At 36.4% G+C, this 15,199-nt stretch overlaps 1 protein-coding gene and 1 long non-coding RNA gene across 2 annotated transcripts in view; one reads left to right on the top strand and one right to left on the bottom strand.

The window, feature by feature from the left end:
* Positions 1-528: 528 nt before the first annotated feature.
* Positions 529-4,060, top strand: LOC130814259 (inositol 3-kinase). Its single transcript, XM_057680350.1, has 2 exons — positions 529-1,473; positions 3,433-4,060. The coding sequence occupies exons 1-2, from the start codon at positions 577-579 to the stop codon at positions 3,667-3,669; spliced, it is 1,134 nt and encodes a 377-aa protein (XP_057536333.1). The 5' UTR covers positions 529-576; the 3' UTR covers positions 3,670-4,060.
* A 7,824-nt stretch (positions 4,061-11,884) lies between these two features.
* Positions 11,885-15,199, bottom strand: part of LOC130814258 (uncharacterized) — a 3,480-nt gene continuing 165 nt past the window's right edge. Inside the window, exons 2-3 of the long non-coding RNA XR_009042350.1 lie at positions 13,489-13,561; positions 11,885-13,064 (exon numbers count right to left, since the gene is read on the bottom strand). This is a non-coding gene — a long non-coding RNA (uncharacterized LOC130814258). The remainder of the gene's footprint in view (positions 13,065-13,488; positions 13,562-15,199) is intronic.

The raw sequence follows: 15,199 nt of genomic DNA, 5'->3' as shown, positions 1-15,199 counted from the left end.
TAATATGGGCAAAATTTCCTTACACAATTTTTATCTATGCGTATTTAAGCGTGAGGAATTCTTTTAACCCCACATCTAAACGTGGGTATTAACAGTATTGGTGTAAAAGGATGAAACTTTTTTACAGTATAGTTGAGATTATTTATGTTTAATTAAAAGTTGTTATTATTGTAGAGAAATTAGTAAAAAGTTAAATTATTATAGATAAATTTTTTAAAAAGTCTAGCAAACATAATACTACCTCCTATTCATCTAAAATGGAACATTTACTTTGTGCACTCTATTCGATCCTTAATATATCGAGTTATGATATTTAAAAATTATAAAAAGTTGATATCAACAATCTTTACATCAAAACAAATCAAATAAGATCCCACATGACTATGTTTTAACTTATAGCTTAATAATAAAATGTAATTTAAAAATGATAGATGAAAAGTGTTCCAAAAGAAAATATCTCATTTTAGATGAATAGGATGTAGTAAAATATTTTTTTATTGAAGAGATTTTATTTGTTGAATATAATTAAGTGGATCCAAATCGAAGCGAAATTCTTTTCTTCTCTGTTTACTCCAAATGGGAACCAAAAACCAAACTAATTACAAATCCACAAGAAGCATGGCTTTCTCCCACCAAGGCTTGGTGGTGGGCAATTACTGCCATGATATTCTCCTTAAAGACGACGTCGTATTAGCAGAATCATTGGGTGGTGCTGCATCTTTCATCTCCAATATTTTTTCTCTCTTTTCAATTCACTGTAGTTACATCTCCAAAGTTGGCCTTGATTTCAATTACTCTCATTCCATTTCCACCCCTCCAATAATCTCCCCCACTTCCAAAACAACCCTTTTTGAAGCCCGTTTCTCCTCTACTAAGCCCAATTCCGATGGGTCATCGGGTTCTGATCGGACCCTCAAACGGGTATTTGCATGTGACCCTATTAACCCAATTGATTTACCCATTTGCAAAAGATTTGATTTTGGTATGGCTGTGGGTGTTGGAGGTGAAATAAAACTTGAAACTTTGGAGAAATTAGTTGAGATTTGTGATGTTGTTTTCGTAGATGTTCAGGGATTAATTAGAGAATTTGATCAAATTGATGGTACTGTTAGATTAATTAAGCTTAAAGATACTAACTTTTATCCTTTATTACCAAAGATTGGATTTTTAAAGGCTTCAGCAGAAGAAGCACAGTTTTTGGATATTGAGGAAGTGAGAAAATTGTGTTGTGTAGTGGTTACTGATGGTGAGAAAGGTTGTAAAGTGTATTGGAATGATGGGGAAGTTGAAATTTCACCATTTTCGACGGTTCAGATTGATCCTACTGGTGCTGGGGATAGTTTGTTAGGGGGGTTTGTTGCTGGACTTGTTCTTGGATTGAGTGTTTGTGATGCTGCATTGTTGGGGAACTTTTTTGGGTCTTTAACAGTTTCACAAATTGGGTTGCCTAAGTTTGATCCTAAGTTGTTGCAGGTTTGTTAATTACTTCTGCATGTATCATGTTTTGAGTAAGTTTTGATTCTACACTTGATCAATGTTTACATATAAGAAACTAAAATTGGAAATATTAGACATTTAATATACATAAATTTCTAATCAATGTTATTTTGGGTTATTTACTCGTCATCATCCATGTTTCTAGTCATAGGAAAGCTTGTCAAACAGGTGTCTAGAAGATACCTAAGCCTTCAAGTTTGTTTTTGACAATTTGAGCTTGAATGCTTATTTAAGAGTTGATTTTTTATTGGAACTTTGGTTTTGATAATATTTATGGCTTGTGTAATTGAGGAGAATATTAAAGAGATTTGTTTTGGATGGTTTGGGAATTGGGCATGTGCAACTTTGGGATATAATAGTAGTGAACCAGTAAGGAAGATATAAAGTTGGAACTTGGAACTTAGATTTAAAAGGAGGGCGAGAAATACCTAAAATGATATGAAGTATCTTGATTTATAGGTCAACAACATTGCATTACTCCGACGACATTAAGTGGCTCCCTCCTTTGGGTCGGATTTGGAGAAATTAGGGGTATATTACCTTACCCTTGTTAGTGATAAATAGGGTAAGTGATAAATCTAAAAAATATTATGTTTTAAATTAACCTATGGGTAGCATCAATGAGAAAATGCATATAATCTAATTTATAACTATAGTCCATTATAATCTAAAATCAAAAAACTATATAACTTTGTCCTATCAAAAAAAGGATAAATAGATTTATAGGTTGAGATGGTAGAAAATCAAAATATACGAATCTGGTGAATTCATGTAGACGATCAATGGCAATGATTTGTGATTCATGTAGTCGACCCCATTTTTATAAGGATCAAACATTTGTTGTTGTTATGTATGCTATTTCCTGATATTATACTGGGCCCCATACTTTTAATTAAATTGACTCCATTTGTTATCTTAGCAAGTGTTTGGTAGATAGGTTACATGTTCACAGAAATGAAGGTGGGAAACTAATTTGTATGACTTTATCACTGATCCGGCATCCCAAACATGAGTAGTTATGGTAGCAAACACCATTTTTTCTCTTAGATTGATGTTAATGACATCCGAATTTAGATGTTATTGTTAACATTTGTTAGGAACAGAAGTTATGATTGTCATATGTATTCTGAGATTGCTCTCTCTGGAACTGATATTGTTGTAGTTTATGATTCTGGGACTAGTCATTTCACCTCGAGTATTTGTCTTGGACCCTAGACTATACTGCGTCTTGAACCAAACCGAGGAAAATTTACAATAAGTAGCCGAAGTCCAACACATCGTTACCTGAAACGACAATCGGTTCGGAACGGGGGCAAGGAACAGTACGGTAACACATAACGCAACCTAGATTGACTCGAGAACGATTGGGTACGAGATGCACTATGTATAAAGTACATATTTGAAAACAAAATTAATGTAAAATGATTATTTTGCTTTAAGAAATTATTTTCATGTGGAATTTTGTTTAGATTTCTAGGTTTCATCTCATTTTTTTCTCCCTCTTTTTTCTTTAATTTGTAAATGAAGGCCAAAATACTTTTTAAAAAGGTCTTCTAAACCGAGACGTCACCTTAAGTGATTTGGGTCGCGTTTTGTGTTGATTGGGGATGGACGTTCTCGGATCGCAAAACATGGCTACGTTTTACGTTCCATGTAACTATGATGCAACATTCTTACGCATACCTACGAAGCTCTAGAGTCCCAAGTAATTCATATTTTTATTTATGTCATGTGAACAACTCTCTACTCTATAGGGCATGTTTCATGTAGTAAAGCGTTGGCCCCTCTTCTCTTTTGTTCTGGACACTCTTGATGATTGAGCACAATTATAGTTTACGGATAATGATTTGTTCTCTTTTCCCTTCGATTTAAAGTTCTACTTTAGAAGTTAGTTTATTAAGTGATTTGCTTTTCATTATTTACAATGATTATCAGAGAGTCAAAGACGAGGTACAAAACAGGTCACTACAGTGTACTCAGCACCAAGTTGGAGACAGAAACAAATGTCGGTTTTCAAAACCACTTGGCCACGAGCAATTCTACGAGACCCTTAATGCTATCAGACGCGCATTTTACATACCCGTACAAGAATATAACACGGATCTGCCAGATGTGCATCATAAACAGACAACTTCAACCTTAAATCATTGTACGAAGCATCATTGCAGTTGACTAAAGTTGATGCTTGATCCTGTTTCGGCATATGATGAACCTATCAAGCCGCCTGAAGGTAGACTGTGATGGCTTCTATGGAAGTTGTAACACATTATCATCTTTTTTTGTAATGCTGTAATCCTACAGAGAATAATTTGGGTGGTTAGATATGCACCCTAAAGTAAATAACTTAAGTTCATTACGTAGGAATTTTGTTGTGAAAGCGGAATCTCGTTTCTTTTGTTGTACTTCTGTAAATGTCTAATCTCATTTGAGCTGCTAGAATAACCTGCATTTGCTAATGTTTTCAATTTCCTAATTTTTTGTGTGCAAATTGATTAAATTGTAGAGTTTAACATACTCAAATGTGTTATTTTTGCCCTTTAATTGTGGCGCTTTTCAATTATTAACTTTCACAGTAAGTCCCTCTAAAACAATTTTAAAAAAGGAAATTTCATATGGTAGTAATGTGTTTTGATGGCATTATTTCACTTCAAATTATGAATTTTAATTATAAAATCATAAATGAAGAATTTGAGAATGACAAGGTTTGGATAGTCATTCTTAAATTCTCAACATTAACTATTTTAAAAACAATGGTAAAATTTGATCCAAATTCAAATTCTAAAAATTTTTGATTTGCCTAATAAAGCCAATTTTAAATTTCCAAATGAAATTATTATTCCAAACATGACCTGTAACAACCCGACTTACCGTTGAAAGGGTAAACAGGGTCATCACTGGGTTCGTTTCCCAAGAAACTGAAATCACACTTCTAAAACTTGAGCAAAGGCGTCACAAGCTCTTTCACGTGATTAACTCAGCTAATTCTCAAACCAAATATCTAACTAAAACACAAGTAATCATACAATTCACTTTGAGCCGAATATAACCAACACAACTAAATCTAATATACATTTATCCAAAAACCTAATACAAAACTACAGATTCCCACGTACTCAGCTCAAAATACAACCTTGGAACGCTATTCAATCACCGTTAACCCCTCGTTCCCGACCGGTTCCGATCTGTAATCGACTAAAAGATGGAAACAACAGGAAATCAGATTAAACTGAATGAGAAGTAACAATCCAAAACATTAAAACACAGCAATTTAAAACAATGGTTTAAAAGCAACATCAGTTTCCTAGATCTATGTGCGCACAGGGAGTCTAGTTGAGAGGAACATCCATAGCTCTAAGGCTATGTCACTCTCGGGTGAAGCTAGTCAATATCTCAATGACAATTCGCTTCAAACAGGGAGCAGGGAACAATGTTTCCTCAACTCCGTCAATGACCAGCTCGCAAGCCCGATCCATTGACCATATCATAATATCAGCATAAGCATTCACAACAACATTATCTCAACAATTTCCAACTCAGAAGAGCTTTAGATAAAACGATTTTACACAAAAAGTAGTCTGGCCAGACCCTTTAAGGGACTGCTACTACTCACCAACGAGACGCTCCAAAAAGCCTTGATCGATTCGCAGCTATCAACTAGAAAGGTTCCTCGATCACGTCGCCTCTTGAAGCATAACAAGATCATAACATCACCAGAGAGCGTTCGATACTACTATACTAACATGTAACTTATTACCTCTCCTTCTAAGACCGTAGCTTAACCAAGAGTTATGCTAGCATTCTAACCTTTAAAAAACTCACAGTCGATTCAAGAATATCAAATTACGCAATATTACTAGTCTCCAATTTTAATCAAGACACAACTTACACATCTTAGTCAAAATTCAACAATACTCGATACAATTGAATCTCAAATGTATAACTTCAGGGGGTTTTTGATTGAAAATATTAATCTGGTAAAAGTATAGCAATAGAATATATTATAATTAAGAAATGGTAATCCAATTTATGATTTTCCTTATTTATGCGTTTTTTAGCAAAAATTAATAATAATATTTATACTCGACTATAATTCACGAAATTAATACACAACTTATATCTCATATATATATATATATATATATATATATATATATATATATATATATATATATATATATATATATATATATATATATATATATATATATATATATATGTATATATATATATATATATATATATATATATATATATATATATATATATATATATATATATATATATATATATATATATATATATATATATATATATATATATATATATATATACAGAAAAATTTTCGTTTAAAAATATTAATGTTTATTATTTTAGTTTATATTATTTTAGATTATGCGGTTTTTGGCAATTTTAATGAATAATTCATATAAAATAATATACAACGAATTAATTCACCAAAATTTCCAGAAATATTAATTTATATATACTAAATACATATAAAATTTATGAGCATAATTTTATGTAAATAAATGTATGTAAGAATTTATATCTTTAATAATTTCACTATTAATTAAATTCCTTTGTTGCAGAATTTTTAGCCACAAAATTAGCTTCCTCCCCTTGAATTTCTATAATTAACACTAAATACTATTATTAGGAAGTTTTTGAGAATTTTTAGGAATTTTTCTAGGGTTTTTAGAATTTTTCTTTAAGAAAGATTATATTTGGGAATTAATTTTCTGATTTTCCATCCTCTTCTTCTTTTTTTTTTTAATCCCACGGTATGCTTGGACTATATATAAGCTAAAGATTATAAACTTTACTTATTATTTTAATTTTGCGTTCATGACCAAGAAAATTAAGGATAACAACTAAATTAAAGTTTTGTCACCTAGCCTAGTCTTGCCGCCCACTTTTTAGATTTTTACCCTTTTATTATTATTATTATTATTATTATTATTATTATTATTATTATTATTATTATTATTATTATTATTATTATTATTATTATTATTATTATATATATATATATATATATATATATATCTATATATATATATATATATATATATATATATATATATATATATATATATATATATATATATATATATATATATATATATATATATATATATATTATTATTATTATAATAACCTACTTAACTCACTTGATTCATGGTAAATTTTCTAATTAGTTTAAAGCCCAAAATGATTTTATTTATTTTAAATTTCCGAATGTCACATTCTATCCAACTTAACAAAAACTTCGTCCTCGAAGTTGAACAAAGCATATACTCAAATATCCAGCTAACATACATATCGGAAATCTATGTTGTTCAAGTTCTCATACTTGTGCCCTATAAGAATTTACATTTAGCGACTAACCATGTTAACCATTCAGACTTACTAAAACTATTCTGAATCCAAAAATCCTACCCAACTTAGAATAAAGTTCGTCCTCGAACTTAACTCTTTAAGACTAAGGAGATGCAATAGTTATAAAACGATAAAAATATATAAATACCTAAGTAAACAACCAAGGATAATCGCGTCTCATGACATCTTCTGCCTCCCACGTGGCTTCTTCGGTAACGCGATTAGACCATAGCACTTTCACAAGTGCTACACTACCTCGACGAGTATCACGCGTGTTCTTATCTAGAATCTGAACGAGAGTCTCTTCATACTGCAAGGTGTCATCCAGGGTTAATTGTTCGGGCGGAAGAACATGTGAATCATCCCTGATGTACAGTCTCAGTTGGGATATGTGAAACACATCATGCACTCAATCAATAGACGCAGGTAAGCAAGTCGATATGCTACATCGCCTAGGCGCTCAAGGATCTCATAGGGTCCAATGAATCTTGGACTGAGCTTACCCTTCCTCCCAAACCTCATCACACCTTGTATTGGTGAGACTCGAAGGAAGACTTTATCTCCAACTTGAAATTCAAGAGTTCGACATCGTTGGTCTGCGTAACTCTTTTGCCTATCCTGCGCTGCTCTGATCCTCCTTCGTATCAACTGGACTTGTTCAATCATCTCCTGAATCAAAGGCGGTCCCACAGCTACCGTATCCGAACTATCATCCCAACATACGGGACTACGACAACTACGACCATAAAGTGCCTCAAATGGCGCCATCTTGATACTCGAATGATAGTTGTTATTGTACGAGAACTCTATCATATCCAACTTATCGTCCCATGAACCACCAAAATCTAAGACACATGCTCGTAGCATATCCTCAAGTGTCTGTATAGTCCGCTCTATCTGTCCGTCTGTAGCTGGGTGAAACGCTGTGCTCATTCTCAACTCAGTACCCAAAGAATCCTGTAGCTTTTGCCAAAAATTAGACAAAAACCGAGCATCTCTATCTAAGATTATGTCTCGTGGAACTCCGTGATGTCTCACCACTTGCTGTCGATACACTAAAGCCAACTGATGCTTGTTCCAAGTGTCCTTTATCGGAATGAAATGTGCCGATTTTGTCAATCGATCAACTATGACCCAAATCATATTGTTGCCCTTCGTAGTCCTCGGTAGTCCACACACAAAATCCATAGATATCGATTCCCACTTCCACTCGGGTATTGGCAACGGGTGAAGTAAACCTTGGGGTCGACGGTGATCTATCTTGACCTTCTGGCATGTTAGGCATTTGGCAACAAAATTAGCAACATCCTTTTTCATACCATGCCACCAAAACGTTCTCTTGAGGTCTTGGTACAATTTGTCAGTGCCCGGATGTATGGAAAAACATGAACTATGCGCCTCTTTAAGAATGCGAGTACGTAAGTCTGAGTCATTAGGCACGCACCATCTATCGTCGTATCGCAAACTGCCATTCTCATGAATGCTAAAATGTGGGTCAGGTGTTTCTACCACCAGAGATGCCTTCTCAATCAAATGTGTATCATTAGTTTGTTTCATCCTAATCTCCTCCAACAAATCAGATGTTACCTCCATCATCGACGCCACTACCCCATGGTCTACTATCTCGATACCCATCTCCTCCATTTCTTCTCTTAAACGCACTCTAGCTAAGGCATTACATAAACTATGTACAGCTTTTCGGCTCAAAGCATCAACGACGACATTAGCTTTTCCCTTATGGTATCGGATCTCCAGATTATAATTTGAAATCAGCTCTAGCCATCGTCGTTGCCTCATATTCAACTCCTTCTGGGTGAATATGTACTTCAGGCTTTTGTGATCAGACAAGACCTTAAAATTAGTACAATACAAATAGTGCCTCCATATCTTGAGAGCAAAGACTACCGCAGCTAACTCCATGTCATGTGTCGGATAGTTGATCTCATGGGTCTTTAGTTGACGTGAAGCATACGCAATGACGCGCTCATTTTGCATTAACACACACCCCAAACCATTTTTCGATGCATCAATGTACAACTCAAATTCTGACTCTCCATCAGGTAGTGCTAAGATAGGTGCGGTAGTGAGTCGTGTCTTCAAAATCTTAAAAGCTTCATCGCACTGATCATCCCAAACGAACCGTATGTCTTTCCTGGTCAACCAAGTTAACGGTCGTGCAATCTTGGAAAAGTCACGTACAAACCTCCGGTAATACCCCGCCAAACCTAAGAAACTTCGAACTTCAGACGCGTTCCTCGTTATGGCCCAAGTCGAAATTGCCTCTACCTTCGCCGGATCTACCGATATGCCTTCACTAGACACTATGTGTCCAAGAAAGGAAACCTTGCGTAGCCAAAATTCGCACTTTGTGAATTTGGCATACAACTTGTGCTCTCTCAAGGTCTGTAATACGATCCTAAAATGTTCACCATGCTGATCCTCATCCTTAGAATAAACTAAAATATCATGAATGAATATTACAACGAACTGATCAAGATACGCGGTAAAGATGTTGTTCATGAGGGCCATGAATGCTGCCGGTGCGTTGGTTAAACCAAAGGGCATAACCGTAAACTCATAATGCCCATATCGTGTCCTAAAGGCTATCTTAGGAATGTCCTCTGGCGAGATATTCAACTGATGATAGCCAGACCTCAAATCGATCTTAGAGAACACCGATGCACCTCTAAGCTGATCGAACAAGTCATCAATTCTAGGAAGAGGATATTTGTTCTTCACAGTTGCCCGATTGAGCTCTTGATAATCTACACATAACCTAAAGGATCCATCTTTCTTCTTAACGAAGAGAACGGGTGCGCCCCAAAGAGACATGCTTGGGCGTATATAACCCTTATCTAACAATCCTTGCAACTGCACCTTTAACTCTGATGTCTCTTTGGGTGCCATGCGATAGGGAGCCTTCGATATAGGACTCGTGCCCAGTACAAGATCAATCGTCAAATCAACTACTCTCGGAGGTGGTAATCCAGGTATCTCAGAAGGAAAGACATCCTCAAACTCACGTACTACACGTATCTCTCCTATCTCGGGTGTGCTCATCGTCGTGTCTACTATGTGACATAGAATCATCGGGTAATTCTTCCTCAAACATGTTTTCAGTTTGATAATAGATATGATCTTAGTGTGATTCTTTGGCACAAAACCCTTAAAAATCACTTTCTGCCCTTTAGGCCCTCGTATAGATACTTTCTTCATCCAACAATCAATGCTTGCCTTGTACTTCCTCAACCAATCCATACCCAAGATAACATCAAAATTATCTAAAGGAAACTCTATCAAATCTACGCGTAAATCCATTCCCATGAAGTCTAAAGCCTTATCCCTATACACTCGCTGACATAAGATTCTCTCGCCCGATGGTTGTGTAAACTCGCTATTTATCTCAAGCAAACTAGACAAAAGCAACTTTGATACACACGAAGATGCAACAAATGAATGAGATGCTCCCGAATCAAATAAAACATATGCAGGTTTATTGTTGACTAAGAACGTACCCGTAATAACTCCTGGTGTAACCTCTGCTTCATCTCTCTTGAGAGTCATAAGCTTCCCTGTAGCCTTGGTGCCACTAACTGGTGTACCGACAGATGATCTAGATGAACTTCCCATAGCGGACCCCTGACTCTGCGAACCATGCCCAAAAGATGCTTGCGGTCGACCCTGCCTTCTATCCTGAGTTACACCAGCTTGATTGCCGGTCGGTTTCTGCGCTGGACCTTGCAGTGTACCCCTTAAACCTTGCTCACGTATGTACTTGTAGCAATCAATCTTCTTGTGACCCTTCTTCCCGCAATGGTAACACTCAATGTTCCTACTACTCTGAGGAGTGCTCAATGTTGATCTCCCAAAACTATATCTTGGCTCTCGGTATGACTGTGTAGGTGCTAAAAATCGTCTACCCCCAGTGTTGGGTGATATTTCGTGGGTGTCTTCCCTACGTCGCTTCAGCCCTTGAGTGGCCTTCCGCTCATCCCATAAGCGTTCAGCCTCACAAGCATCGTGATATACGTCCCTAACATGTTCGTGCCCCAAGCTCCTCATACGTTCCCGAATATCCAGACTCAACCCTGATAAGAACCTCTGAGCCCTGAATCTCTCCCCAATCTTCATGTCGTCCACGTACTTAGCTAATTCCATAAATCGAATGTAAGACTGGTGAATGGTCTGGGTTCCTGTGTAAGTCGAGAGTACTCATCGAACATCCTCCGCTGAAGATGTAGAGGAAAGAACTCGTCGCGAAGCGCTGACACAAACAAGATCCAGGGAAGAGGAGGTACGGTAGAAGGGTGCTCCGATGTAACTGATGCTGAAAGAGCTGGTAGAAGAGCATTTCTATGGGTGACCCACCAAGTATCGGCGTCACCGGTCAGGTAATGAACCGCTAGATCTACCCTCATATCCTCGGGTGTCTTCAGTATCGCGAATATCTTCTCCATTTCTCGGATCCAATCGTCTAGCTTAGTAGAAGGACCCTTGCCATCATACGTCTTAGGGGCTAACCCTTGAATACCCTCTGCTTGTGACGCCCCTAAATCGTGCCAAGAACTACCCTTTGAAGATCCGGCGTTACGTGACTGAAGCACCTGCTGTTGCAGAAGAAGGTTTTGCTGCTGCTGCGTGTGGAACATCTCTAGCATAGTCTTAAACTGTTCGACTGTGATGGCAGCCGGAACGACAGGTGTAGAGGTCTCGGTATGATAGGATCGCGCATGAGATGCCTCATGTGACGTGACCGTACGCTCAAAGTCATGGAAGCTCTTAGACTCTTCCTTAGTCTCATAACTCTCGTGACGAGGCGGACGATTCTCAGCCATCGCTTTACGTGCACAAATAAACAAAGAACAAACATTTTATCAACAACAAATAACTCGATAAAGATACATGCACACATAAGCATATGAAACACTGTAAAACAATAATTGAATCAAACGTCCGCTTCACGATACTCCACTAACTAGCGTCTACCGAATTTCTAACTTCACACCTAATGTCTTTCTCTAACTCACACTCGTCCTATATCCTTATTACCCATCCAAAGGTCCTCAATTCACGAACCGGCTCTGATACCAACTGTAACAACCCGACTTACTGTTGACTGGGTAAACAGGGTCATCACTGGGTTCGTTTCCCAAGAAACTAAAATCACACTTCCAAAACTCTAGCAAAGGGGTCACAAGCTCTTTAACGTAATTAACTCAGCTAATTCTCAAACCAAATATCTAATTAAAACACAAGTAATCATACAATTCACTTCAAGTCGAATATAACCAACATAACTAAATCTAATATACATTTATCCAAAAACCTAATACAAAACTACAGATTCCTACGTACTCAGCTCAAAATACAACCTTGGAACGCAATTCAATCACCATTAACCCCTCGTTCCCTACCGGTTCCGATCTGTAATCGACTAAAAGATGGAAACAACAGGGAATCAGATTAAACTGAATGAAAAGTAACAATCCAAAACATTAAAATACAGCAATTCAAAACAATGGTTTAAAAGCAACATCAGTTTCATAGATATATGTGCGCACAGGGAGACTAGTTGAGAGGAACATCCATAGCTCTAAGGCTATGTCACTCTCGGGTGAAGCTAGTCAATATCTCAATGACAATTCGCTTCAAACAGGGAGCAGGGAACAATGTTCCTCAACTCCGTCAATGACCAGCTTGCAAGCCCGATCCATTGACCATATCATAATATCAACATAAGCATTCACAACAACATTGTCTCAACAATTTCCAATTCAAAAGAGCTTTTGATAAAACGATTTTACACTAAAAGTAGTCTGGCCAGACCCTTTAAGGGACTGCTACTATTACAACCCGACTTACCGTTGACTGGGCAAACAGGGTCATCACTAGGTTCGTTTCCCAAGAAACTGAAATCACACTTCCAAAACTCAAGCAAAGGGGTCACAAGCTCTTCAACGTGACTAACTCAGCTAAATCCCAAAGCCATCATCTAACTATTACACAAGATAATCATACAATTCACTACAAGTCCGATATAACAAGCACAGCCAAAACAGATTTACATTTATCCAAAATTCGTAATACAAATTTATAATTCCTAAGTACTCAGCTCAATTAACATCCTTGGAAACTCTATTCACCTCCGCTAATCCATTATTCCCGACTGGTTCCGATCTGTAGACAAGCTAAAAGATGGAAACAACAGGGAATCAGATTAAACTGAATGAGAAGTAACAATCCAAAACAACAAAACACAGTAATTCAAATCATAGGTTTAAAAGCAACATCAGTTCCCTAGATCTATGTGCGCACAGGGAGTCTAGTTTGAGAGGTGCCCTATAGCTTTAAGGCTATGTCGCTCTCGGGTGAAGCTAGTCAATATCTCAATGAAAATTCGCTTCAAACAGGGAGCAGGGAACAATGTTCCTCAACTCCGTCAATGACCAGCTCGCAAGCCCGATCCATTGACCATATCATAACATCAGCATAAACATTCACAACAACAATTGTCTCAACAATTTTTAATCTCAAAAGAGCTTTAGTAAAAAAAAAAGTTTATTTTCAAGAATATAGTCTGATCAGACCCTTTTAGGGACTGCTACTACTCACCAACAAGACGCTTCAAAGAGCCGTGATCGATTCGCGGCTAACAGCTAGAATGGTTCCTCGATGACGTCGCCTCCTGTAGCATAACAAACATAACATCACAACAAAGCGTTCGATACTACAAACTAGGTTCGAATAGCTCATTGCATCTCCTCCTAAGACCGCATCTTAGTTCCATCTTCTATTCTAATAATTCTAATTTCAAAGATTGCGCAAGTTCTAATTCTAACCCCAACATATATAAAAATATAACCTTGTTTAAGGCTAGCTTATAACCTTGTAACGATCATGCGTCTCCACAATTCTCTTTGTATTTCCAATTCAAACACTTCTAGTTCATTTAACTCAATCCAAGAAACTAAACAAGATTAACCAGCTATCCTAAAAGAAGAACACAACTAATTTATCCATTCAACTAATAACTTCCACACAAACCCTGATACTTTCAAGAATAACCAATCGTATAAAATCAAGGATTATATCCAACACTTACAATTACCCAACTATGAAATAAATAGCTACAACAAAGAACTATCCACCACTAGCAAATTCACATGAATCAACTAACATTTAAGAACATCAAGTTTCCATAAACTTTCCACATTCAATATCGTATCGATATTCTAATCTTCGTAAATTCATACTAATTAATAATTCCACAATTAAGTTCTTATCACCACTTTGACCCATAATTATCATTAACAACATTCAAATCCAAATCCTCACCACTACCTATACACCATCAAGACACTACGAATCCATTCCCACAAATTGTTTCACAAGTATCTAGTATTACATCTAAGAGTATCAATCTATTCAATTATTCACCATTATCATAACTTGTCAAAACTCTTAGTTCCTAACAATAATTCAGCAGCTAAATATACATATCCAACAGCTAGTCTCAATCAACAAAACTCATCTAATTAGGAATCCCGTAATGGTTTTAGGACACCTCTTACTAAAAGAGGCATAACTCACTCATACGGAAACTAAATGAGATGATTTAAGTGGCTACGCGACCATTACTCAGAGCTCTACTATTCTTATTAAGACACTAAAACCCAGAAACAATTAGAACAATTCCAAAATAGCCAAAACAGAAGGTTCGTTATGGATTTCCAAGACAGCCTGCTAGTATTTCACTATTTTGAACATAACTCTCTCATATAAACTCATTTTGGAGCGACTCAAGTGTCCACGTGATCGCGACTCGAAGATCTACAAATCTCATGAAGACACCGAAATCCCAAAATCACTCTAACTATTTCAAAAACAGCAACACAATTCGGACAGAACAAAACGGAACCTCATAGTCGATCTTTATGACAGTCTACTAGTATTTTGGACATAACTTCCTCATATGAACTCATCTCGGGGTGATTCAAGTGCCCACACGACCGCGACTCAAAGTTCTACAAATCTCAAGAAGACATAAGAACCCAAAAAAATTCATAACCATCCCCAAAACAGTCAAAACAGAAAGTTCAGTTTATGAACTGAAATTTCATAATCCCAAATACTCAATTTGATACTAGAACTCAAATAACCCAAATAACCAATTCTAATCAACACTAAAACAACTCAATTACTAATTGAATCCATATACTCATCTTAAATTCAAGGTGATGCTTAAATTTGATTTAAAAACCCCAAATCAATTTACAAAACTCTAACATTTAAATTTGAAAACAAAACAACAAAAGAGGGAAAA

The sequence above is a fragment of the Amaranthus tricolor genome, chromosome 5 (assembly GCF_026212465.1).
Source record: "Amaranthus tricolor cultivar Red isolate AtriRed21 chromosome 5, ASM2621246v1, whole genome shotgun sequence".
Taxonomy (NCBI): domain Eukaryota; kingdom Viridiplantae; phylum Streptophyta; class Magnoliopsida; order Caryophyllales; family Amaranthaceae; genus Amaranthus; species Amaranthus tricolor.
This window is presented reverse-complemented; position numbering and strand designations above follow the sequence as displayed.

Bases quoted from the DNA above. Each gene is read 5' to 3' on its own strand.
- LOC130814259 (XM_057680350.1), top strand. From the start codon at position 577: ATGGGAACCAAAAACCAAACTAATTACAAATCCACAAGAAGCATGGCT. The intron at 1,474-3,432 runs GTTTGTTAATTA...AATGATTATCAG, and splicing joins TTGATCCTAAGTTGTTGCAG to AGAGTCAAAGACGAGGTACA.